Here is a 27,919-nt window from a genome sequence, read left to right as displayed (position 1 = left end):
GCTGAGATCCGGCCACTGCACTCCAGCCTGGGTGACAGAGCGAGACTCCGTCTCAAAAAAAAAAAAAAAAAGGAGTTTCTCTTTCTGTGGTTTCAGTTACCTGGAGTCAACTGCAGTATGGAAATGGGTGACTGCAGTACGGTATGTATGAAAAAAGACCACACTCATGTAACTTCTATTACAGTATATTGCTATAATAGCTCTATTTTATTATTTGTTACTGTTAATTCCTTACTGTGCCTAATATACAAATCAAAGTTTATTATAGGTGTGTGTGTGTATATATATATACATGTGTGTATATATATGTGTGGAGATATATATATATATACATAAAATAGTATATTAGGGTTCAGTACTATCTGCGGTTTCAAGAATCCACTGGGAGTGTTGGAACATATCCCCTGTGAATAAGGGGGAACTGCTGTATTTTGTTTAAGAGACAACATCTCACTCTGTCACCCATGCTACAGTACAGTGGCGTGATCTTAGCTTACTGCAGCCTCAAACTCCAAGGCTCATGCAATCCTCCCACTTCAGCCTCTCAGGTAGCTGGGGCTACAGGTCTCAAACTCCTGACCTCAAGTGATTCTCCCACCTCAGTCTCCCCTGAGTGCTGGGATTATACGCACGAGCCATTGTGACTGGCCTACATTTTTATTTAATTCAGAAATCAAGACCGTATAACCAAATTAAAACAGAACTCCAACACATCTTTACAGCACAGCAGGCTGGCCCATGCACACCTCCCTCCAATCCAAATCATGCCACATCATCTTTGCTGTTCTGGACTCACCTAAACACACCCAGCACTTGCATAGCTTTCTACCCTTCCCTTGCCTGGTAAAGTCCCACATAATCTCTACAATGCAGATCAAAATGCTGTATCTCCTATGAAGCCTCTCTTGATTTCCACAGAGGAACTCTGGGCCCATCTCCTTCCCTCTCCACCACAGCCCACACCTGCTTGTAGCACTGTCACTAGGCAGCTTAGTGCCTGCTTATCAGCATCCGTCTGGCTCTCTGTGCCTTATCATCTCATCAAGAACAAGAATCCAATCTTACTTCTCTAAGCATCCCCAGCTCCCAGGAGAGTGTCTGGACCATGATGATAGGTGTATGCGTATGTTGGATAAAACAAAAATCAAATTCCTTTATTCTGGTTATCTGAAAAGTTTTTACCTTCCAATCCTGACTGTTCATTCTGATCCAGGCTAATGTCAATCTTGCCTCATAGTAACTCTACCTGTCCTCTTACCTGTTTTCACCAGACAACATGGAAGTAACTCATTAATTTTAAGAAAAATTTCCCTTAATAGTGCTCCAAAGTCTTCTACCTATTCATCAAAACCAACACTTAGCTTTTTCCTTAAGATAACGAAGGCCTTATTCGCCTCCCCAAAACAAGTCCCACTCACATTATGCCTCCTTCTAATCCAAGGGGGAAGGAAAGAAGAAAATGAATCCTTCTTGGTCCACTTCCAGAACACTGCTGAACTGTGATATTTTAAAAATAATTCCTTTTTCACGTTTCATAAAATCTCCCTATGTCGACATTCTCTTTTGGTGTTATGGAATGACTTCTTAAATATTCCCTAGAACATATAAGTGATTGCATCACATGGCTCATTATGCCTTGACATTATTTTTCAGATTTCAAAATGCATGTCAATGGCTTTTCTAATACTCGCCATTCAATCAACATAACATCTCACAGTTAAAACACTTTTAGGTCATGTCCATTAAACTCCCCACATGCAAAATCACAACTGCCTCATCGGCAGTGGGCACTGCTTTGCCTCCTAGATCCTAAAATCAGAAAGTCTTCTCTCCAACTACAACCACCCATCGCATGCCTTCATTGTGGCTGATCCTGCTTTGTCCTCATCGTGACCTTCAAACCCTTAGTCTATCAAATTTTCACAGGCCAGTGAGAACTGTACCTACTATTGTACTTGCTAAAGCATTTCAATACCATGATTCCTTCACTTGCTTTATCTGACCTTACTAACTTCTCACCCTGGTTAACTGCCAGTTTCTCTTTCTTCTGGGTATTTATTGCTAGAGAAAACTGATCAATCACGGAGATTTTAAAATTTAAACTTTCAAACCATGAGTAGGTCTGCTTTATAACTGGGCAAGTTTTATTCTGCTCGGACTCCCTGGGACACTACAGTGGTCACAAGACCTGTTTAAATGCTAATAACCTAACCCTGCAACCAATGTAGCATCCATGTGTCACTCTGAACCAGTAAGATGGCACAGGAAGGACAAATCATGTCTTCTGCCTAGCAAGTGAGCTGTGTAACCCAGAAAATGGTTTATAGCCTAAAGATACGATAAGGACATGTCAACTCAGCAGAAGGTAAGGAAAGAGATTCAGTATCCCCTTAGACTTGGGTAACACATGCTAATCTTATTTCTCCAATACTTTTCTGCCTCTAATGCCAATCAGAGCTTCAAAGTAATCTCACATGTTCCCTGCTGTCTAAAATCCAGCCAACAAATAACTTCACTCCCCTTTCCCTAGTGCTAGAGAATAAGAAACAATTGCAGCACCTGCTTAAACCAATCAGTGTAAAGAAGGCAACAGCTCCTGGCTCTGCATAAAGTGTGGAAACGATCCAAAGAAATGGACAGAGTTGCTGGATTAGAGTCTAGAGAACTATTTGGCACCTGTCCAGTACAACTTCTCACCACTCTGTATACTAATCAGGCAGTGGTGAGCGGAAAGGAAGTGCAGTCAGCAGCAACTGGAGGACCTCACCTTTGTGCAATATGCATAAAGACCTATCAAAACAACTGCCACTGACATTCAAGAGAGTAAGGAATTACCTCCAATTTAAACAAGAGATGCTTGGAACTACTACTTTTGTTTCAGGCAAATCTGTAAAGAGAAGTGCCAATCAATCCACATGGTCTAGGATGAAGGTTACAAGTTACATCCCTCAACTCTGCAGGGTGGCTGGAGCAAAAGAGGTCCACCCCTTCAAAAGAAACCCTTCTAAAAGTTCCCTATACAGACACAAATATTCTCAATGGCTCGTTGTCCAGGTTTTTCCTTTTCCCCCCTTCTTTAAACCCAATACTTGAGAGTCAATAAAACAAGTTTAATTCTGTCAGGAAGTTAATACAACATGAAACACTTCCGTCAAATAACAAGCTATTCACTATGAATGAATATTCTAGAACACATATAAAACAAAATGAAAATTCAAAGAAAAAAGTAAAAGTTAAGTGTATTTCTTTTCTTTTTATTTTATTTTATTTTTATTGTGAGACAGGGTCTTACTATGTCACCCAGGCTGGAGTGCAGTGGTGTAATCTCGGCTCACTGCAACCTATGCCTCCCAGGCTCAAACGATCCTCCCACTTCAGCCTCCTGAGTAGCTGGGACTACCAGCGCACACCACCACACCTGGGTAATTTTTTTGGAATTTTTGTAGAGATGAGGTTTCACTGTGTTGCCCAGGCTGGTCTCAAATTCCTAGGCTCAAGCAATTTGTCCACCTCAGCCTCCCAAAGTGCTGGGATTATAGGCATAAGCCACCGCACCTGGACTTTTTTTTTTTTATTTATTTAAAGACAGGATCTTGTTCTGTTGCCCAGGCTGGAGTGCCGTGGCACATTCACGGATCACCACAGCCTCGATTCCCAGCCTCAAGTGATGTTCCCACCTCAGCCTCCTGAATGGCTGGGATTACACTATAGTGCATGCAAATGTGCCATGCTAATTTTTAAATTTTTTGGTAGAAAATCAAATTTTTCAATTTTTTAACTTTTTGTATACATTTTTAAATTTTTTTGTCCAGGCTGGTCTCAAAACTCCCAGGCTCAAGCAATCCTCCTCCCTCAGCCTCTCAAACTGCTGAGATTACTGGTGTAAGCCACCATGCTTGCTTGACCTGCTAAGTGTATTTCAACATAACTTAAGAACAGGATTCAGTTTCATCTGGGTCCTCTTTGGCAAGATCAAATAATAGTTTATGCTGAGACTCATTACTACTATATATACATGAATATCTAACTATATATTTATGCTAATTATATTTGTTAAAATGTTCACATTTTTAGAAAACAGAAAAACAGACAAGTTCCCACTCAGCAGAAAATAAGTTGCCAAAAAACTAAATTACTAAATTTAATAACAAGCAGCAATTGTAAATAAAAATTTACAAGAGGAAGAATATGAAATACCATTTCACCACTGGACAATATTTCCTTTAAAAATATACTTCAGGAAATAAACAGAAAATACCTTAAGCCTATCTTATCAAAATATATTAACAATTAGTGTTCCTAAGCCAAATGAATTTCAGACTAACTTCCTGAAGAGTGAAAGCTGTCAAATCACCAAAAAACAAGACTATGGCGATGGCAACGAAGATAACAGTGGCTACCATTTATTGAGCACTCTCTGTGCCTGACTCTGCACTCCAGGTACTTGACACACATACCCAGTTCTCATTAACCATGCAACCTAAGTATTATTGTCCCCCCTCTCATGAATGTGGAAACCAAGGCTCACCAAGTGAAAAGACCCACCTAGAGTCACATAGCTACAAAGGGGTAGAGCACTCTGGGGTCTAAAGCTCTTGCTGATATAATAAACTTTTTAACTTGTCTAAAACATTCTTTCCATCTAGTGACTAGCTAACAGTTCAGACAGAAATTCCTCCAATTTCAAAATTGCTATATTTACCTAAGTATATGCTTCTGAATACCGTTAGGGAATAAAAATATGCTGGCATAAAGGGGAAAATGGTGTTAGTATAAAAAGAAGGGCACGAATTCCTGTGAAAAGTAATCAAGCATTTGGAAATGAAGAATATGGTTGATAACATGACTTGCTTTACCGCAGGTAACTAGCAAGTACCACAGTAATTCTACCCGCACAGTGACAGACTTACCAGATGGCAATTTATGTTGGAAAAATGCAGCATTTACTAGGGGATGAAATTCTTACTGCTAGCAAGAACAATGTACACAGAATCAAACTATTACGTAGGGCATAATCCTAGATCCCAAATAATAACATTCAACAGTGGTTTTTGGCTTCAACAAAACATATAGAGAACCACACTCACTCTCCATGGAATGGTAACAAGCTGAACTATAAAAATGGGTTGGGGCAGTCTCTACCAGAATTTGGAGAGAGGAGTTAAAATTCCTGCCAATAATAACCTCTGAACACAATTTTAACAAAAATATAAGTATGTCTCATTTTCCTATGAGTCTAAGATTAAAACTCTTTTTCAGAGTAAATACTACACAAGCTTCCCTATAGCAACAGGTTTAAAAAAAATCAAACTTTGCAAACTTAGAATCTATCAATAGCAAACTATACTTTTTTTTTTTTCTGAGATAGAGTCTTACTCTGGGATTCTAGGCATGAGCCACCACGCCCAGCCTGGCTTTTCTTGCTTTCCTTCCTTCCTTTTTTTCCCTCCTTCCTTCCCTCCCTCCCTTCCTTCTTCTTCTTTTTTCCTTCCCTCCCTTCCTTCCTTCCTTTTCTTTCTCTCTCTTCTCTCTTTTTTCTTTATTTTCCAGACAGGGGGGTCTTGCTCTGTCACCCCAGGTGGGAGTGCAGTGGCATGATCTAGGCTCGCTGCAACCTCTGCCTCCCAGGTTCAAGTGATTTTTCTTCCTGAGCCTCCAGAATAGCTGAGATGATAGGTGTGCACCACCACTCCAGGCTAATTTTTGCATTTTCAGTAGAGACAGGGTTTCAGCATGTTGCCCAGGCTGGTCTCGAATTCCTGACTTCAAGTGATCTGCCTGCCCTGGACTCCCAAAGTGTTGGGATTACAAGCATGAGCCATCGCGCCCAACCACAAACTATACATTTATCTGCTGAATAAAAAATACTTCCTATAAAAAGGAGGCTGGGTGTAGAGGATAGGTAATCAAACTCATATTGATAAGATCAAGCATAAACTTCAGCAGAACTCTAAAGAATCTTTAAGGAAACATGCCATAATGGCTGTGAGATTAGCTGAGCTAAACCTTCCTAACTGGAGCTTGGTTACATAGCAGAGAAGCAAAGCGATTTTCAAATTATTTATTTAGATCTCTGTCTCCACCAGGGTAAAATCAAGAAAGGTGATACACAGATTTTGAAAATCTTAACCTTGTAATTCAATTCCGTTTTTAAAAAGAAGTATTTCTAAACTTTTTTCTATATAGCAAATTTTCTATCTTTAACCCAGAACTTTTTCCTACACTCCAGACTTAGACTACCCACTTTACTTGGACATCTCATTTGGATGTCTGCTTAGACACCTAATAGCTATTTCAAATTCAGCCATGTCCAGACTTCCCCTCAAAACCTGCTCCTCCTTCAGTCATGCCTATCACAGCAAATGGCAACTCCATAGGTCAAAACTTGTTTTCCTTGATTATTGTCCTTCCCTCATCCCCACAATCAATCCATCAGCAAAATCTCGTGGTTTTACCTTCAAAAGTACGTCCAGAAACTAATCCGTTCTCCCCACCTCCTCACTGTAGCCTAGTCCAAGCCAACGGGATTACTAAAACAAACTCCTAACTGGTCTCTCTGCTTCTTCTCTTGTCTCCTTACAAACCATTCTCAACAGAGCAACCAGAGTAATCATGTCACAACTGAAATCTGGCATCACTCTTTTCCTCAAAACCCCAGTGGCTTCTTCTCTTACCTGCTATTAGTTTCAAAGGCATTCAATTTTACACAGAGAGCCCTTAAACTAACACCACCTAATTTCTGAAAAGCTGCCCCTTTTTAACACAAATAAATGGAATAAGTATACAAACAATTAAGAAACAATGATAAATTTGGTGGCATGAGATGATGTTCTAAATTCATCATTTAACTCATACCTCTCCCAAATGCCCAGTAAAACAACCAGAGAAATGTAAAACTGGAGGAACAATCTTCAACGTAATAACTTAAAAGCCAATGAGGGCAGGGCTAGCCTACCAGAAGTGCTGACCAACCCAAAACTGAGCCTACTTGGAGGGAAGCAACCCAAGGCTCAGGTCAAGGTGAGGGTGCACATGGCAAGTCTCAGATCTGCAAATATATTCTGAGACAGGTACTTTGAAATATGTGACAAGAATGTACGGAAGAGAACACTGACACGGCTGGATCTTAACAAGGATCAGTGTGCCAGAGAGAGGAGTGAAACTATGTCCCAGACAACTTCAGGACAGAAACGACTGTTCAGAATAACAGACATCCATGCCCCACAGAACTTCCTCCTAGAGCTCTCTCCTCTATCATTATGGGCAACTGGCTGCTAATCTGGCAAAGGTTAAGGTACACTGGATAAGTATCACCTTATCCCCTCACATTAATGTAGGACTGAACATGTTAAACAGTAACATATATAATTTCTAAAAATAAAGTTATGAATACTATTTGGCAATTAGGAAAAAAGCTGTTAAAAATGTGCAGTTGAGGCTGGGCATGGTGGCTCACGCCTGTAATCCCAGCACTTTGGGAGGCTGAGGTGGGCAGATCACCAGGTCAGGAGATCAAGACCATCCTGGGTAACACAGTGAAACCCTGTTTCTACTAAAAATACAAAAAATTAGCCAGATGTGGTGGCAGGTGCCCGTAGTCCCAGCTACTTAGGAGGCTGAGGCAAGAGAATGGCATGAACCTGGGAGGCGGAGCTTGCAGAGAGCCAAGATCGCGCCAATGTGCTCCAGCCTGGGTGACAGAGCGAGACTACGTCTCGGGGAAAAAAAAAAAAAAAAAAATTGCAGCTGAAACTTGTTTAAAACATAGACTGTCCCTATGATCTCTAGCTAAAAGGGTATTACAGGACCTTGATTCCACATTCTTTAGGGGAAGCAGGAAGAAAAGCCCTGGCAATATTCTTCTCTCTGGTGATAGTGCTTCCTATCTCACTGTCAACACTCAATTTATTCCTTTTCTGTCAGTACATCTTTATGAAGCTTGGCAAGCATCCATCCTTTGTCTTATGGTACTGCACGCATCACTGTACAAGTATGCCCTTTATCCTCCCTTCTCTGATCCTCATTAGCCCTGCCGACCCATTTCATTATTCCACTTTATATACAAATTTTAAAAACAAGGTTGCACTTGTACTAATGCCACTTCCTCACCTTCTATATCTTCTTCAACTCTGTGTAACCGTGTTTCGGCCCCCTCACTAATCCACTGAAAATCCATGTCTAAGGCACCTTGGCTTACTCAACCTCTAGCAGCATTTTACACAGTAGACTCATGAAACACTCTATACTTTTTAAAATAAGAAATACTGTTTCCAAAGAACATGTAATCACATCATGTGGGGTGGCGGTGTTCTGTGGGAAATAATGACCCAGAAAACATAAAAAGGTTACAGCTGTGCATACTGAGAACTGGGTCAATAACCTGTATCTGGTAACCAGGGGCTATCAAACGAAGAAAAGGGAGTAAGACCCCATCCCAATAAAAGGGTGGCTGAGTGGGAACACCTGAAGAGATTTAATAATGCTAATGAATAGTTGCAATGTCGGAGCTCATGCATGCAAGTCCTTATTGTAATATCTATCTGGGTGTGGACAGCAAAAGCCTCCATATTAGCTGTGATGATGGCAGTAGCACAGCAGCCTCTCTGGTAAGCACCTGTGAGCGATGGCAGCTGCTGATCAGTTGTTTTGGGGAAAATCATTTTGAAATTACTGAATTACAACTATGAAAACTAACCTTTTCAGTTTTGTACCTGTGGAAAACTACCTTTAGTAAAAGTATCTTTTTTATTTTTTGGAGACAAGGGTCTTGCTCTGTCACTCAGGCTGGAGTGCAATGGCACAATCACGGCTCACTGCAGCATTGACTTTCCAAGCTCAAGCCATCCTCCCACCTCAGCCTCCCACGTATTTAGGACTACAGGCATGCGCCATCACGCCCGGCTAATTTTTTCTATTATTTTATAAAAAACGGGATGGGTCTCACTATGTTGCCTAGGCTTGTCTTGAACTCCTGGGTTCGGGCAATGCTCTGGCCCTCGCCTCCCAAAGTGCTGGGATTATAGGTGTGAGCCACCACATCAGGCAGAAAAAGTGCTTTTTAGAAATTAAACTATCTAGGTTGGGTGAGGTGGCTCATGTCTGTAAACCCAGCAACTTGGGAGACCGAGGCAAGTGGATTACGGAGGTCAGGAGATAGAGACCATCCTGGCCAACATGGTGAAATCCCATCTCTACTAAAAATACAAAAATTAGCCCGATGTGGTGGCAGGCACCTGTAGTCCCAGCTACTTGGGAGGCTGAGGCAGGAGAATCGCTTGATCCTGGGAGGCGAAGGTTGCAGTGAGCCAAGATAGCACCACTGCACTCCAGCCTACCTAGGCGATACAGCGAGACTCTGTTTCGGAAAAAAAAAAAAAGAGGCCGGGTGCGGTGGCTCAAGCCTGTAATCCCAGCACTTTGGGAGGCAGAGACGGGCGGATCACAAGGTCAGGAGATCAAGACCATCCTGGCTAACATGGTGAAACCCCGTCTCTACTAAAAAATACAAAAAACTACCCGGGCGAGGTGGCGGGCGCCTGTAGTCCCAGCTACTCGGGAGGCTGAGGCAGGAGAATGGCGTGAACCCAGGAGACGGAGCTTGCAGTGAGCTGAGATCTGGCCAGGGCACTCCAGCTTGGGTGACAGAGCGAGACTCCATCTCAAAAAAAAAAAAAAGAAGAAGAAGAAGAAGAAATTAAATTATCTAAACTCCACAAATGAAGTTAATATGAAACAAAATCAGGTTCCAGGATTTGTAAAGAATCCCTAACCAAGGTACCATGTTATATATCTCTCCCTTACTCTACCTGACCCCTCCTCAGATAAACAGACTGGCTAAAGATAGTGTATTAAAAGTATTAATGGTTTAATATTTAATTACATGATTATTGTTGACACTGAAATGCATGACTCAGATGACAGAAAGGTATAAAACTTTTCTAACTAATTTATCACACTAGAAACTTAAAGTATATTGAAATACAAGATATAATACATTAAATATATATATATATAACTTCAAAATAATTACAACATCCTCATTAATTTAACAGAAACATTAATGTTTAAACTACACACTAAGGGCAGGACTTCTGCGGTAACACTTTTTGCTTGCCTATTTCCTCCAATCCTGAAATACCTTCCATACAGTAAGAAAACACACCTGGTTTCTGCCTCTCCGTTTCCCATAATTCCTTCTGACTAGAGCTTTATAATTCTCATTTTTCTTGGTTAAATAGTAATATAAAACACAATCAGGAACACTCTGTAAGAAACAAAACAATTATTTTTGAGGATCCAATGAAATAAAATTTTTTTTAAATTAAATATTACTTTCAAGGAAAATCTCTGGTATTCTCAAAGTACAAATTAAAGAAAAAGAACAAGATGCTTTGCTAGCATTTTAAGGCATATCTAGGCTCTAAAACTATTTACATTACCTACTATTTTAACAGACAGTTACAGTTGTTAATCCAAATTATGTGAAAGATGCCAGGAACTATCAGAAACATTCAAATATTTTCTTATTAACAAGTAAATTCCCTTTCTGCTTACATATATGTAAATTTTAAAAATGTCTTTAAATATTTTGTTCAAAAACATTAAAATCAATTTTATATTAAATATGGAATGATTCACAAATTTGCTTGTCATCCTTGTGCAGGGGCCATGCTAATCTCTTCATCATTCCAATTTTAGTATTATGTGCTGCTGAAGCGAGCACAAGACTGATATTTTAATAAGAAATTTAATGAGGCTCTAAAAGCATTGTAATCTATGTGTTTTCAGGGAAATAAAAATCAGGTCCTCTTTCATTAACCATTTAGTTCTGTGTTCTGTGTTCAGATTTCTGTTATAATTATAATTATCACTGTATTAATCACATGAGACTCTTCAAGGTCTTTTTAAAATCGGTTCTAGTTAACTACTCATGTGTGTCAGAGCACAAGAATTTCAAAGTAACAACCATCACAAACCTACAAACATTCCCAATGCAAACCATGTCTTACCTTCCTCTCCAAGTACGATGCAATTAGTCCAAAGTTTTTTGGATGCTGGATAAACCTGAGTGAAAACGAAAACAAAAACACACTCGCACACAAACATTTCAGCAACTAAAAAAGAAAACCTGGGAAAAAAAATACTATGTATAGGCCGGGCATGGTGGCTCACGCCTGTAATCCCAGCACTTTGGGAGGCCGAAGCAGGTGGATCACTTGAGGTCAGGAATTCAAGACCAGCCTGACCAACATGGCAGAACCCCATCTCTACTAAAAATACAAAAATTAGCCAGGGATGGTGGTACATGCCTGTAGTCCCACCTACTCGGGAAGCTGAGGCAGGAGAATCGTTTGAACCCAGGAGACAGAGGTTGCAGTGAGCCGAGATCACAACACTGGACTCCAGCTAAAGCGACAGAGCGAGACTCTGTCTCAAAAAAAACAAAAAAGAAATACTATGTATAGGGCTTTCTAACTGCCAATCTGAGGAACAACTGTAGAATTACTGGAAACTTTTAAAGGGCACAGATTTCTGGGCACCATACACCAGGAAATGATTGGTCTATGGTAACACACAGAAATCTGTACTTTATAAAAGCTCCCTAAAAGTTCAGACAGCACCCAAGTTTGGAAACCACTCTTAACATGACTTCATAACCCCAGTTCTTATCTGTTACCTCTCTTCCCACCTATAAACTTACAAGAAGATCAATATTCTCTACTTTTCACAGTATTGATTCAAACGCCAAAATGGGACCAAGTTTTTGTGAAAACAGTTCAATTTACAAGTAAATGCCAAATACTTTTTACTAACTTATGTAGACATCTATTAGAGAATAATTTAAAATATAAATTACTTGTCCTTAAAGATCTCCTTTTCATGGTCAGTCCAAACATTCATAAACTGCCTATCTTTATAAACTTTCATAGGGTCCTCCATAAGCCCATTCATGTTAATGAACTTGACTCGTCTTTGTTCTGCATCAAACATCATAGGTGGAATCACAGAGAGCTGCCGCATTTGTTTCTCATTATTCTGGAAAAAAAATACAATTTACTTAGAATAAAACATAAACTAGAAATTTAAGGAGGGCCATGGACCAATGCTCTTAATATATACTAAAAACCCATGTGTGCAGTTTAATAACAACAGCAGTGTATACCACAGCATCTAACATATGATAATTACTCATATGTCTAATAAATATTCACTGTATGAATTACAGAGGCAGAGAATATCCATGTCACTTTTTAAATAATCCAATCCTTTGAGAAGAATTCTTTTCTTAAACTAAGCTGATACTTAACATAATAAAATTTTAGACCTGGAAGATAAAAAGTAATGTCAAGTTCACTGAAGTGGTGACCTTATGGAGCATTTAATTATCATATTAGTCTCATTTTTAAAAATCTCAACATCATTTTAGAGAACAACTTCTACCGTCATATTAGAGAATAAATAGAAAAATAAGCAAACAGGCATCAAAATTTAAGTCAGTGATTTTAAGTTACACTCACTTTACTATTAAATGCTTCTTGCTAATTTTACATCATCTTTCCACTGAAAATTTAAGGCTGTTATTCTTAGAAATGAAGCTTGTTTCAACTAAAACATTGTTACACATGTAGAACTTATTTTTTCCAAAGTTTAACTGAGGAAATTTGTAAGTACAAACTTCTATTTAAAAACTTTTACCCAAATTACAAGTATTTACCCAAGTATAAGAAAAGGTATTTCCCTAACAATTTTCCTCATAAAAGTGGATACTGTCTAATAGTCAAGTCCTTACACAGTCTCTAATTTCCTGGGACATTCTCAATCACTTTGAACACTATAGCGTTTAGATTGAAATTACACATTAGATTGAAATTACCTCAATACATAAACTAATTTTAGATGCTTACAGATGTTTGCTCATGGAATCAGTCAAAGAGCAAATAAAGAAATTTAACAGAGATTTACTTGTCATTGTAAAAATAATGGCTACATATTCCAAGAGCTGAATGTCATTTCAATCATATACTTTAGAGGTAATTTTAAAAGCAATATAGAGTAAGTGGTTATGTTTTAAAGCTCTTGAATATACTGCTACAAAACAAATGAAAAATTGCTGGGCACAGTGGCTCACGCTTGTAATCCCAGCACTTTTGGAGGCCAAGGCAGGAGGATTGCTTGAGCCCAGGAGTCCAAGACTAACCTAGGCAGTATAGTGAGACCCCATCTCTACAAAATAATTTTTTTTAATTAGCTAAGTGAGAGGCCGGGTGGGGTGGCTCACACCTGTAATCCCACTCCTTTGGGAGGCCAAGGCAGGTAGATCACCTGAGGTCAGGAGTTTGAGACCAGCTTGGCCAACACGGCGAAACCCTGTTTCTACTAAATATACAAAAAGTAGCTCGGTGTGTTGGCATGCGCCTGTAGTCCCAGCTGTTTGGGAGGCTGAGGGAGTAGAATCACTTGAACCTGGGACGCAGAGGTTACAGTGAGCCAAGATCGTGCCACTGCACTCCAGTCTGGCTGACAAAGCAAGATGCCGTCTTAAACAAACAAACAAACAAACAAAAAGTTAGCTGGAAGTAGTGGTGTACCAGTAGTCCCTGCTATTCAGAAGACTGTGGTGGGAGGATCACTTGAGCCCGGGAGGTGGAGGATGCAGCAAGCCACGGTCACACCATTGCACTCCAGCCTGCGTGACAGAGTAAGACCCTATCTCCTATCTCAAAAAAAAAAAGAGAAGAGAAAGAGAAAGAGAAAGAGAAAGGAGAAAGAGGAAGAGGAAGAGGAAAAAAGAGGAGAGGAGAGGAGGAAAAAGAAAAAGAAAAATCCACTTGTCCTGATATTATGCAATATTATGTGCAATATGTATTTAGGGCTTGAGATAAAATTTAGCAATGATAACATCATAAATGTATTCCAAAAGAAGTACATCTCCGGGAATCTGGACACAGTGAAGCTGGTGTGCTCCGGAACACTGATAACTCAGAGGTGTCTCTAGAAATGGCTAAGATCCTGAAATCACGTAACAATGCACTGAAAAGCTTGAGTGTGGGATATACCTCTGTGACTAAATATTGTAATTGCCCCTAAAGGGTTATGTATTTCAATGCACCAAAAATCACCTTGGAATCCTCTCTTTGGGAAAGGAGAATATCAGAAATAAGAAAGGAAAGAAAAACCACCTGTAAAAGTCTATTTTGATCAGTGTAAGAACAATCTGAGAAGTAATATGGATCAAGGAACTCTGAGATATAGTTTATACAGTTCTCTACCTCCTCCAGGGCTAGTTTAACTAGAATTCTGAAACACAGTAAGTTATAAGAACATACTATATACTTTTATTTAGTTATGAATGCAAAACAGGGTATCATAATCAAATACTGATAGAACCCTATAACATATATCAACACAAACTCTGTACAAACAGGCTATTTTTTCATCCTAGAGGAAAACTTACTGCAAGTAATTTTTCATGAGATCAAGCAACTTGACAGTTTAATTCACCACTGTATTCTCAATGCTTAAAGGAAAGTTTGGCACATAATAGGTTATAAATATTTGTTGAAAGAATAGACTTGATTGAATATAGATATGGAAAAGAACACACAGTTCCAGAGTCAGACTGCCTGGGTTGAGTATCTGGCTCCACTATTTATTAATTTGTGATCTTGGGCAAATTATTTAACTTGCAGCTGGGCTTTAGTTTCCTAACTTGCAAAACAGCCATTAATTATAGCCTCCACTTCACAGAATTTTCATAGTTTAAATAATACATATGAGGTGCTTATCACAATTGGCAATTTTAAGTAGTAACTATCCCTCAAACTCCCCCTCCTCAAAAAACCAAAGATGTAGTTAGTCCACCACAACCTAAACCAATAATACCCATAGAAAGAGGAGAAAAAAAACTGGCTAGGTTAAGTAGTAGTAAAGGGTACAGCAGAGGAATTCATGACACTGCTTTTTACTTCTAAATGTGCTAAGCAGTATATAAACAGGAATTTTACTTATCTAAATATTTCTAAATTATTCAACATTTTAGATTAAATCTACTTCACTTAATTTTGCAAATCGAGTATTAACTGTATATTTAAGTCTTCAAAAAATATATTTATTTACACTTAACATTTATTTTGAAGTATAAAGCATTGTAAAAAATATCTTTGATCATTACTTAAGGCCACTACTTCAAATAAACAAGACTCTTAGAATTTTGAGATGAGGTTTAAGAAACGCCATATAGTAACAAACCTGCACGTTGTGCACATGTACCCTAGAGCTTAAAGTATAATAAAAAAAGAAAAAAAAAAGAAAAGCCATATAATAAAATCAAAACTAGCAAAACTCAGTCAATACTAGATGGCTTTTGGAACAATCTTGAGAGTTTGAACACGGCTAAGAAGACTCAATGTTAGAAATGGAAATTTATTCCTATTCTGCATTTATTTATTAATATTCAGTTAAACATTAGGCACCAGGAACTCAAAGATACCCTGACCCAAAGGTTTATAGTAACTGCACTCATGAAGACAACACTTTAGCTGATCATAAATATTTATTGAACAGAAACACAATAGAAATTAATGTAAACTAAGACTAACTAGACATTGAGTTCTGTTTTGGGAAAGTGAGTGGGGAAGCTTCACAAGGGAGGAAATACTGCTTTTGGGTCTGAAGATATATTTGTCAAACGTATACCTTGGTCTCTACTACCTGTGTCATAATTTTATTAATTCTGCTCTTTATACAGGCAAAGGAAATGCTTGAAAAACAAAGTAATGCCACTTGCTACAAAAGAATATCTTCACCTTAAAAATTAGTGAAATTTTTGTTTCATAGATGAAACATTCTTATTCATAGATGAATCTCTTCCATATATAAACTTAATCTCTATATTCTCATTCACCGGTCCCTTTCACTTCATGTTACCATACTTGTCTGGGACTATATCACCTGCATACAGATGACTCTGATATCTAACCATCCCCAGTTCAACTATATCCCAGGTACACCTGCTAGACAACACCCTTTGAAGAACATACTGCCATTTGTAAAATACATGCTCCTTTGCCACTTTAGGAAAAGGCACCAACAGCTTAGTCCTCTAACCTAGAAACCAGGGGGTCACATTCTATTCTTCCTCTTTCTTATCTCCCACATCCCATCCATCTTGGCCTGTCCATTCTACCTTTCTATTACACTCTCCTACACATCCCTACAACTGTTGCCCTGACTCAGAACCTTAGTTTTATCCTAACAGCCTCCTCACTTCTCTCCAGGTCTCCTTGCTGCCAAAGCCATCTTTATAAAATTCCAGTATGCTCGTGTGAATGCCTCATTTAAAAACCCTTTAATAGACACCTCAAATCTTTGACACAGTCTAAACTTTAGCACTCAATAAAGTTCCCACATTTACATACAAATAAACCCTTAGCTCCTAGTCTACAGAGTTAAAATGCTTTAATAATTAACGAATTAACTTGAATTAAATTTTCTTACCTCCTGCTCAGACAGCCCATCAATAATTTCAGAAATCTCATGCTCACTCCTAGCAATGGTGGCTGAAAGACCAGCTCCCCTCTGCCCAACTCTAAACATGAGGAAGCAATTAAAAATATATTTAAAGGCCTTATACAAAGAAGACATATCAATTAAATTAACTATAGATTACTTTTCTGAATGGAATTTTTTAACAAAGAGAAGAAATGTAAAATACTATTGAATATATACTTTTAAGTAATATGTTTGTGTCACCTATTAACAACAATTTAAATGTTATGATTGAGATTTGAAGGTTACATGTTCAAGTTCAAATGGCAGAACTAGTTAGGGAAAACTTCTGGAAAATCACAGTTACTGATGCCATTTCCATTTCAAATGGCAGTCTTTGTATGTCCTGTAGTAAACTTAGAAAAACACATGAATTGGGAGGCTGAGGCAGGAGAATGGTGTAAACCCAGGAGGCGGAGCTTGCAGTGAGCTGAGATCCGGCCACTGCACTCCAGCCTGGGCGACAGAGCAAGACTCCGTCTCAAAAAAAAAAAAGAAAGAAAAACACATGAAACATTTTTAAAAGGAGAGAAAAAATCAACATCCATCCCTCACAAAAATTTAATTGTGAGTTAAGGGGCTTCCATACATGACTCTTACGTGAAACAAAAAAAAAGAAAACTAATGTTTTTAAAATCTTTGTAAAATACCTGTTCACTAAAAGTAAAACAAATCAGAATCTATCAAAGAATTTCTTAATTGGCCATCAACTGAATATAGTTTGAATATGTTGGTAATAAAGGACTAACGGATATTTAGGTCTGTTCTTGTTCACTGTCATTTCCAAAGGATGTAACATTTTTAGGAACTTCAGAATTAATTTCAAAATAATCACATACTTAGATTCAACAGGATAATACAAAAAATTAAATTTACTAAGACACAATGTTTACTGGTTGATAATAAAGTTTTCTTTTCAACATAAAAGTTCTTTTTAACTTTTAAGTTCATGGATACATGCACAAGTTTGTTATATAGGTAAACCTGTGTCATGGTGATCTATTGTACAGATTATTTCATCACTCTGCTGTTAAACCTAGTACCCACTAGTTATTTTTCCTGATCCCTCTTCCTCCTTCCATCCTCCACCCTCTACCCTCTGATAGGCCCCAGTATGTGTTGTTCCCTTCTATGTGTCCAAAACATAAAAGTTCTTTATAAACTTTCTTCATGATCAGTTTCAAGAAACAATAAATATTTGAAGAAAAATATCACAGTCATTAAACATCTAACAACTTACCGCTGAAATCTTTCTTGCTGTTCTCTTTGTTTTCGAATTTCTGGAAACTGCTTTTCATAGTATTCCCTTGTTTTGCTTTCTTTAGCTTTCCTCCGAGGATTATTTTCTATTCTGTCCACTTTTTTCTCCCATGCCTCCATGAGCTGATCATAACGCTGGCAGATTTTTTGTTCCTATTAAATATCCGTAGCAAATTAATAATAATTAAACTAAACTCTGATTCTGACAAACCTAATACTTTAAAATAAATGCTACTTCTTAAGGTTAAGTCAGAAGTACATTTGGCTTATGACTCAATTGTGAATGAAAAGCTGAAAGAGGAGAGAGGAAAGGTAGCTCTGTTTCCTACTAAGATCAACACACAGAGCACAGGTTGGCTGGATATGTTAGTTAACATTAAGGCTATGCATATTTATAAACTACTTGACATCTACTATTAGTAGTAGCTGACCAATTACTTTTATTTTGCTTAAAACATTATGTTACTGTTGTCCCAAAAAAATGGAAAATTAAAAATACAAACATGTAAATAGTTCATAATCTGACCAATCACCCAAAGGCAACCATATGAACATTTTGTTGTTATCCTTCCAATCTGCAAAACAAACATGCATGCTTTAACGGTTCTATTGTTGGAGGTTCTGGTTGACTGACATTTTTTGCTATTATAAATAATGTTATGCAATAAACATTTTGACAGTATGAAAAAGGCAGAAAATGATTGGTTATACTTTATCAAAAAAAGAAATCCAGGCCGGGCGCAGTGGCTCACACTTGTAATCCCAGCACTTTGGGAGGCCGAGGCGGGTGGATCACCTGAGGTCGGGAGTTCGAGACCAGCCTGACCAACATGGAGAAACCCCGTCTCTACTGAAAATACAAAAATTAGCCAGGCATGGTGGAGGGCACCTGTAGTCCCAGCTACTTGGGAGGCTAAGGAAGGAGAATCGCTTGAACCCGGGAGGCTGAGGTTGCAGTGAGCCAGGATCGTGCCACTGCACTCCAACCTGGGTGACAGACAAAAAGAAAAAAAACAACAGAAATCCAGTGAACTACATGAAATTGAGAATTAATGCTTCTAGAGAAGTAATTAAATTATGATACCATTTTCTAAATAGAGAAGAAAAGACAGACGAACCCCCCACTATGGACAAAGAACTGTCAACATATCTGATGACACATGGATAGAGGAAAGTGAGGAAGGGTTCATGAAAAACTGCTAACATGTTCATCTTAAGAAAGTGGCACTGGAGAAGAGAATATTGTCTTTCTCACATTCCACACCACACCCCACCCTCACTTCTCAATTACTCTTATATGTCTTCTGTGTCCTTCACTCTTTCTCCATTTCCACTGGTACCCTCATAATCCAGGCCAACATCATCCCTCACATAGATCAAAACAATAGCTCCCATGCATTCTTCATGTTGTAGCCAAATGCAAATTCTTTTTTTTTTTTTTTTTTTTTTTGAGATGGAGTTTCGCTCTTGTTGCCCAAGCTGGAGTGCAATGGCACAATCTCAGCTCACCGCAACCTCCGCCTCCCAGGTTCAAGTTATTCTCCTGCTTCAGCCTCCTGAGTAGCTGGGGTTACAGGCATGCGCCACCATGCCCAGCTAATTTTGTATTTTTAGTAGAGATGGAGTTTCTCCATGTTGGTCAGGCCAGTCTTGAACTCCCGACCTTAGATGATCCGCCGGCCTTGGCCTGCCAAAGCGCTAGGATTACAGGCGTGAGCGACTGTGCCCGCCCCGCTAAATGCAAATTCTTAAAATGCAAACCCGAACATTATGCAACCTCCAGGACAGTATACAACCTGGCTCTGGCTTCCCTCAACAGCCTCTTTTCTCACCACACTGCCAGCTCAGTCTACACTCCCTCGGGCTCCCAGACCTTCACTTAAGCCACTCCCTCTGTGTATACAAGTTTGCAGAGAATTGGTTTTCCCCTGAAACTTCCCCTCATAACTCCTATCTGCCTTAGGTGTCCTCCTCAGTCATCCGTAGTCCACGACCACGGTGTGATCCAAAACTATGACTGACCTGTCTGACTCCCAACACCTAAGCTCCCCCTAACTACTACAACCATATGGCTATCTTGCTCACCTTTGCAGAACAATATATGGCACAGAGTATACAGCCAAGTGATATTTAAGCAAATTGGTGAAAATACAAACCTTATAGTGTTTGCATCACCAGTGAACTTATTTAGTGAGTACCAGAATTACAACAAAATTACTTGGAAAGGAAAAAAAAAATACATGAGCTAATTTCTTACTTGATATTTATATGTTCTTGGCAAAAAAACAATTCAAGACCAGTAATTTAAGATTGTATGAAGGAACAGACTGGCATATTAGAACATTAGATGTTTTCCACCAAATAAAAGCTGCTGACTCTTGAGCTTTACAACTTATTAAACTGTCAGGTCATTAACTTAAAGCACAAAGTTCATTTTTGATGTCGATTTAAAGAGTAGCATTTATTTAATAGACACTTGAGTTTAAATGTAGTAACAGTTTATCTGTAAAATTAGTATAAACATATTATGAAAATAAAATTACTGGCATTATATTTTCTATAACTTAATTCCCATGTATATAACCACAAAACTTTTGGACTGCAAGTCATATAACAAAATAAGGAAAACTATTTGAATTTGAAAAAGCTGAACCCTTGTTGACCCCATTTCTAATCAAAGAAAGAGTAATAATATCTAATCAGCATGACTGCAACTTACCCACAACTATTTGAGGCTTAAGAAACTAAAGTATCTTTCATATTCTTTTAAACTACTCACCATTTTATTTTGACTAAATGAAAATGTGCTAGATAGATGACCAATGAAATTAATTTGCTAATATTAAATATAAACTATGGTGTCAACATGATACTACAATTAGATTTAATATATATATGATTACTTTCTAAATCAGCACTTATCCTCGAATGGAGTCAAGGACCATTCTTACTAATAGTAGGAAAGTGAATGCCTAAATGAGCATGAATGGGAAAGCTATACAAATTTCAGTTAACAAGGATAGGACCTCACCCTTTGTTTTCTTGCATGATTTCTTCTTTTAAAAAATAAAATGAGTTTTTTCCTCATCACCTGGTTTCTAGAAGAGAAAAATATGGTTGCATGACATTAAGAAAAAGCACAATTTAATAATGCACTCACTTTTTTTCCAGAGACACTGGAAAACAGGCAAAGATCACTTAAGAATTTATGATGTAAACAAAGTTAATCCTAATCTTTTCACCCTGCAAAATAAGACTTTATAATTTTTGCAAAAATTAGAACGGACTAAAGTTCCTCCCATTCTACAGTAAGACTTTATACAAAACAGTTAACTTTCAATTAGCACATCCAATTATAAGGCAAATATTTTCAAATTAAAATTACAGTTACTTATCCTTCTTAACAACTCTGGTGACATAAACATCTTACTCTTTGAGGAAGGGAGGTGGAAGAGAAGGAAACGTTTTTACAATTACCTCCCTACATCAGGTGCTAACCTCCCTTCTACAAGGAGAATGTATACCAACATATGTAGAGATAGGAGACTTCTGCTTTAAACAGAAGATTTTCTTCAGTCACAGAATGACATAATCCACTCTAAGAAGTAACGGAGGGCAATGTGACAAAACAGGAAGATTTCTAATATATCTTAATCACTTTTTAAATTGGAGGCATTGTGACCTTCAAAAACAATGACATGCAGGTTCAAATATAAATATTTATACCCCACCTATTTCCAGAAAGGATTTCAAGCTGATTATTCAAATACAAATACAAAGTCAAGGCAAGTAGAAGTAATTTTTTGGATTATCTGCCACTCAGGACTAACATTGACACTGGCTCCACTCAAATAAGCATGGACAATCAGGAGCTGGCTATATGAAAAAGTAGCCAAGAGATGAAAAGAATTATTAAAATGTACATTTGCTATTTCATACAAAGCAAATGACGGTGATGAAAGAATAGCTACTGAATGACTCATACAGATGCATGCAACTGAGGAAATATTTCAAAAGGTGTCATACAGGGAAGCATTACTATATACTCAATTTGCTCTAATTATAATTATATGTTACTCAAAAGCAAATGACAATGAACAAATACAATCTTAAATGTTTCCTAGAAATTTAAATGAAGTCAGCCAGTCAGTAATCCATCTCAGGATAGTGTGCTGAGCACTAAATAGGCAATGTAGATGACATGAAATAAATTAGACAGGGCTGCTCTCCAGACTGTATCAGGAGAAACACGACAACACCACAAACATAACACCGAGGCTTTGTGGGAAAAAAAAAAAAGTCATTAAGTAGCCAACTAGATCTTATCTGCTCTTCTACTCTTTAAAAATGTTAAAACAGCTAAGCAGTTCCAAAACAAGGTATATTATATGTGAGTTTTGACTAACTTACTTCTAAGGGTTCTCAAGATCATAATAGCATCTCACAGAAAAATTCACAAATACATAAATTTTATTATGAACCACTTACTTAACAAAAGTTAAAATTATTCAAATTCAATTGTTTTCATGCATACTACCATGCAAATCATATTTGCCACCAGTTCTGCAAAGTAGTCAATAATTGCACATACTCTCAGTTAAGAAATTTTTAAAAAGAAAAAAGTATATATATATATATATATATATATATATATATATATATATATAAAATAGCAATGTGCTCATTAGTAACCATACTATTAAATAATTATAATGTTCTGGTTATACTTAATAAAACACATAAAGTAGAAATATCACATTTTTGTCACAAACTAAGAATAAAGCACCTAAAACTCTCTTAAATTTAAAAAAAAAAAAAAAAAGATACCTATCTAGCTTCCTCTCTTACTTCAATCAGATCAAGAAATTAGATTTTCTTTTCACTTATTTTCTTATTCCAAAATCTGCATCCATAAAGGCCTGGTACTAGGATGAGCAAGGCTAAGCAAACTACATTCTGGAGCAGCCTCCTCACCCACGAGGTGACTGAGCGCTTCCAAGGCACCAGGACATTAAATGGCAGAAGGGTCTACAAATACCGTCATTAGCAAGAGTCATGGAAGGGATTTCCCTAGAATAGGATTTTGAATAATGATAAAATGATCCGTGGCACTTCTACTTTGCAATGGCAGATGTGGCTTGGTGGGGGACGGTGTCATCACTAGTCTTAAATGAAAAAGCTTCATTATCTTACTTCATCATGCGCCTTGCAGGTACTCCACTGAAAAAAAGACAAAACAGGAGGCAAAAAATTCAAGCCTCAAGGTAAGCCATTTCAATGTTAAGTATCCACCTTTTTTACTAGCAGATTATAAAACCAGCTAGTTTTATGCAATAATTTATTTCATTTTTTGGCCTCGGAAACTCAAAGCTGTTACCCCAACCCCCAAGAAGCCAGAGGAAGATAACATATAGTAAAACGACAGCAAATTACGCAAATCTAAAACATACCTACACTATATTATAATAATGTCAGCAGATAACAAATATGATCTCTTTATAGAATATATGGTCTTTAATTGAAGAACTCCAAAGATGATCAATACTTACGTCTTGATGTTCTCATGGTACACCTTGGTATCTGATGGCTGGTTATAGAGTGGCTATAAAAGAAATCAAATATTTGTATATAAAATGTTGTACATATATCCATGAAGAGACAAAAAAACATAATTTTAATGTAAGCACAGGTAAAGTACTAATGGATCTACATAATAACACACCCTACCAAAACCTCCAAACTTCTATTTTATTTATTTATTTATTTTTTAAATTATACTTTAAGTTCTAGGGTACACGCACACAACGTGCAGGTTTGTTACATACGTATACATGTGCTGTGTTGGTTTGCTGCACCAATTAACTTGTCATTTACATTAGGTATTTCTCCTAATGCAATCCCTCCCTCATCCCCCACCCCACGACAGGCCCCGGTGTGTGATGTTTCCCACCCTGTGTCCAAGTGTTCTCGTTGTTCAATTCCCACCTATGAGTGAGAACATACAGTGTTTGGTTTTCTGTCCTTGTGATAGTTTGCTCAGAATGATGGTTTCCAGCTTCATCCATGTCCCTACAAAGGACATGAACGCATCCTTTTTTATGGCTGCATAGCATTCCATGGTGTATATGGGCCACATTTTCTTAATCCAGTCTATCATTGATGGACATCTGGGTTGGTTCCAAGTTTTTGCTATTGTGAATAGTGCCACAACAAACATACGTGTGCATGTGTCTTTATAGTAGCATGATTTATAATCCTTTGGGTATATACCCAGTAATGGAATCACTGGATCAAATGGTATTTCTAGTTCTAGATCCTCGAGGAACTGCCACACTGTATTCCACAATGGCTGAACTAGTTTACACTCCCACCAACAGTGTAAAAGTGTTCCTATTAGTCCACATCCTCTCCAGCACCTGCTGTTTCCTGACTTTTTAATGATCACCATTCTAACCAGTATGAGATGGTACCTCATTGTGGCAAAACCTCTTAACTTTTAGATTCCCTGAATAACTGTTAATCCCATCTCCTGTCACTCCCATAATACAGTTTATAAATCCATTGTTTCCCATAATAAGTATATTTATGCACACATTTTTAATTTCAAAGTATTAATACTCCCTAATATTCAGGAGTATTAACCATTGTCACTATTTTAACAGTAACATTCAAAGAGTTTTCTAATTCTGTTCTTAATTCTCATTCTACCTGGAAGGATTAAATAGCTGCTCAAGCAAAAACAAGCCCAGGATGATGCTTCTGCAAAGGTCTGCAAAGGTAACCAAGTTCACTCATCATTACTTTAAACTTCATCTCAAACTCTGCTCAGCTACATCTCTCTTATTCCAAAATAAACGGATCATATTCCATCTTATCCCAAGAAAAACTACTACCAAAAAAAAAAAAATCACTACAAATGAAAAAAGTAATTTCTTACTTACCAGTTCAACTTTTGGGCCAAGACCTTCAAAAATTTTATGAGCTTCTTCTGCTTTTTTCTAGAGATAAAGACATTGTTGTATCACATAATTAAAAATTATATTATCTAAGTGCAAAATCATTATTTAAAAATACTTATCTAAGACTAATCTATAGATGAACTTATCCTTATTTCCAAATATCCTTCTTCTATATGATAGGCTGAAATATGTTCCAATTATTTTTTATTTTTTCTTAACTTGTAGTTACAATGATTAAAAAAACTCTGAAATTGTATTTTCATAGCTTTCTTCACCAAATTCAGTCAAAACTTAACATTTGTATTGAAAGCAATGCCTGAAGAATTGATGTTTTTAAAAAGCAAATAATTATATTAAAAATCTGGAGAGAGGGAATGAAAATTCACTATTAGAAATAAATCCCCCAACATTCTACATACTTTAACTCATATTATCTCTAACAGAAACTTTTTAAAGCAATAATATACCATAAAATGGCCACTCTTTACTGTGGTAAGCCACACTGATCTCTTTGAAGAAAAGCTGTTAATGAGCTAATTTTCTAGTTACAAGGAATCCTTAGTAATAGCTGAACAACAAAGAAAACCGCTAACTTGAATTATTCAAAGTGCTCAGTAGTTAAAAAACGCTGAATTATATGTATTTGTAACATGTTATTCCCCCCCCCTTTTTTTTTTGAGACAGGGTCTCACTCTGTCGCCCAGGCTGGAACACAATAGCACCATCATAGCTCACTGCAGCCTCAACTTCCTGGACTCAAATAATGTCCCCAACTCAGCCTCCAAAAGCTCTTCCATTACAGGTGTGAACCACAGCACCCAGTTGCTATTTTTTTTTTTTTTTTTTTTTTTGAGATGGAGTCTCGCTCTGTCGCCCAGGTTAGAATGTAGTGGAGTGATCTCAGCTCACTGCCAGCTCCACCTCCTGGGTTCGCACCATTCTCCTGCCTCAGCCTCCCGAGTGGCTGGGACTACAGGCACCCGCCACCATGCCCGGCTAATTTTTTGTGTTTTTAGTAGAGATGGGGTTTCTCCATGTTAGCCAGGATGGTCTCGATCTCTTGACCTTGTGATCCACCCACCTCGGCCTCCTAAAGTGCTGGGATTACAGGTGTGAGCCACCGTGCCCGGCCCCAGTTGCTATTTTCAAAAGTAAAATAATCTAGACCAAAGTGTTAAATAGCAGAAATCTTCCCCTGCTAAGATTAATCAATCAATACTTTGGCAACAAAAATTTTAACTTAAGACTCTCATATGTTCGTATTAGAATTTGTATTCTAAGTCTACAGACATAAGCAAATAACTCTTCAAACATATGTTCGGTATGTTCTATGTGCCAAGCACTCGCTAGACACTAAGAAAATAATGAATAAGATAAGCCTTCCCACCATAAGAAGATGAGGGGTCTTGAAAGTTTTCCTAGAGAAAATGATACTTGAACTGGGGCTTGAGGTAAGAGTGTGCTCGGCAGAAAAGACAAAACACGGGGCCACGTGACAGCAGGGGCAACATAGTGGGGTAAATATATTACTAACAAGAGAACATCCAAAACCTCCTCTGGTGGGATATTACTAAGAAAACAGTATGGAGCAAGGGCCAGACAGGTAAGCATGTAAACATCAATAAAAGCTTGGGCTATTCTGTATAAAGTGGGAAATCATCAAAAGGTTCTATTTGGAGAATCATTAAATGGGAGAAAATATGAAAGATGGGTTAGAAAGAAAAGACTGAAGAGTGAGACTCAATAACTGTGTGGGAGATGAAGGCTCAAATTAAGCTAACGATAAAGGTAGAGGAAAGAAGCGCAAGACCAGACCAATATTTAGGAGGTAGGACTAACGCTCTTCACTGATTACCTCAACATACATGAAGAGGCAAAGACAGAGAACTGGATAATTCCTAGGATGCTGGCCTAGATGACCAGAGGTGCTGGCATATACTTCCAGAATATACTTCCTACCATCACCCTTTTCTTTCTTCTGATGTCACATTATCTTGCAAATCAACCCATCAAAATATAAACAAAGCAGGTCGCAGTGGCTCACGCCTGTAATACCAACACTTTGGGAGGCTGAGGCAGGTGGATCACTTGAGGTCAGGAGTTCAAGACCAGCCTAAAAACATGGAGAAACCCGGTCTCTACTAAAAATGCAAAAATTAGCCAGGCAAGGTGGCATGTGCCTATAATCCCAGCTACTTGGGAGGCTGAGGCGGGAGAATCACTTGAAACCGGGAGGCAGAGGTTTCAGTGAGCCAAAATCGTGCCACTGCACTCCAGCCTGGGCAACAGAACAAGCCTCTGCCTCAAAAAAAAAAATTTTATATACACATACACACACACACACACACACACACACGATATTCTGCAAATTTCTCTAGTAGAGCCCAATAATCACCTTTCTATATGTATTATTCTTCTGAAATTAGAATATTTACAAATATTTTTGGAACTTACAACTGATAGGGTAATATCAAATAGAACTGTTAAAAATAGTCTGTTTAGAGACTAAACAAACTCAGACTGAAATTTAACTATGATGCAAGTCGACTTTTCTCAGGAAGTCAACTTTAAAATTAACACTTTGGGGCAGTTTTTTTCCTCCCACTAACTTTCTAAATAAAAGAAACGGTCCCTCGATCTCTTAAGCTAAACTTGGCTTAATTACAACTAGTGCAGACCGATGTCACACAAGGAATAAGAGGGAGGTGTACTTCCGTAATTACCCCTTTCCTCCTTGCCTATGGCGCTGAAACAGATATGCTCATTCATTAAAAAATGCTAAAGAGACAGGGAGGGCCTTTCAAAGGGAGCATATTGGGGCAGAAAAAGCCTTGGGGAGTACATATGAGAAAGACTGGGTTCTAGGCCCACTGTGCTCTCCTCCTTCCCTCCGGGAGCTCCCTGTTACAAATGTGAAACTGCACAGGTACATATATAAAACATACATAAAAAAGAGATGAGACCAGGCATGGGGGCTCACACGTGTAATCTCAATACTTTGGGAGACTGAAGCAGGAGGATCATTTGAAGCCAGGAGTTCAAGACCTAGTGAGACCCTGTCTGTTAAGGAATAAAAAAGGCCGGGTGCAGTGGCTGATGTCTGTAATCCCAACACTTTGGGAGGCCGAGATGGGTAGATGACCTGAGCCCAG

The 27,919-nt window shown here is 38.0% G+C and overlaps 1 protein-coding gene and 1 non-coding gene across 14 annotated transcripts in view; both read right to left on the bottom strand.

Moving 5' to 3' along the window:
- The window catches only part of NCOR1 (nuclear receptor corepressor 1), a 191,012-nt gene that overhangs the window by 100,100 nt on the left and 62,993 nt on the right, over nucleotides 1-27,919 (bottom strand). For 8 of the 13 annotated variants that reach the window (XM_033181758.1, XM_033181762.1, XM_033181770.1 and 5 more), the window contains exons 7-15: nucleotides 24,750-24,806; nucleotides 23,358-23,410; nucleotides 23,002-23,028; nucleotides 20,840-20,906; nucleotides 17,789-17,961; nucleotides 16,498-16,588; nucleotides 11,858-12,036; nucleotides 11,010-11,064; nucleotides 10,163-10,264 (exon numbers count right to left, since the gene is read on the bottom strand). In XM_033181758.1, coding sequence (XP_033037649.1) covers nucleotides 10,163-10,264; nucleotides 11,010-11,064; nucleotides 11,858-12,036; nucleotides 16,498-16,588; nucleotides 17,789-17,961; nucleotides 20,840-20,906; nucleotides 23,002-23,028; nucleotides 23,358-23,410; nucleotides 24,750-24,806 — 804 coding nt within the window. The remainder of the gene's footprint in view (nucleotides 1-10,162; nucleotides 10,265-11,009; nucleotides 11,065-11,857; nucleotides 12,037-16,497; nucleotides 16,589-17,788; nucleotides 17,962-20,839; nucleotides 20,907-23,001; nucleotides 23,029-23,357; nucleotides 23,411-24,749; nucleotides 24,807-27,919) is intronic. The other 5 variants (XM_033181763.1, XM_033181769.1, XM_033181767.1 and 2 more) reach the window with 1 other exon arrangement.
- Nucleotides 10,619-10,723, bottom strand: LOC117068041. Its single transcript, XR_004430918.1, has one exon. It is a non-coding gene; the product is annotated as a U6 spliceosomal RNA (small nuclear RNA).

This window comes from Trachypithecus francoisi, unplaced genomic scaffold (genome assembly GCF_009764315.1).
Source record: "Trachypithecus francoisi isolate TF-2019V2 unplaced genomic scaffold, Tfra_2.0 Lachesis_group20, whole genome shotgun sequence".
NCBI lineage: Eukaryota > Metazoa > Chordata > Mammalia > Primates > Cercopithecidae > Trachypithecus > Trachypithecus francoisi.
Note: the sequence above shows the minus strand (reverse complement) of the source record. Positions and strands in the feature narration are given on the sequence as shown.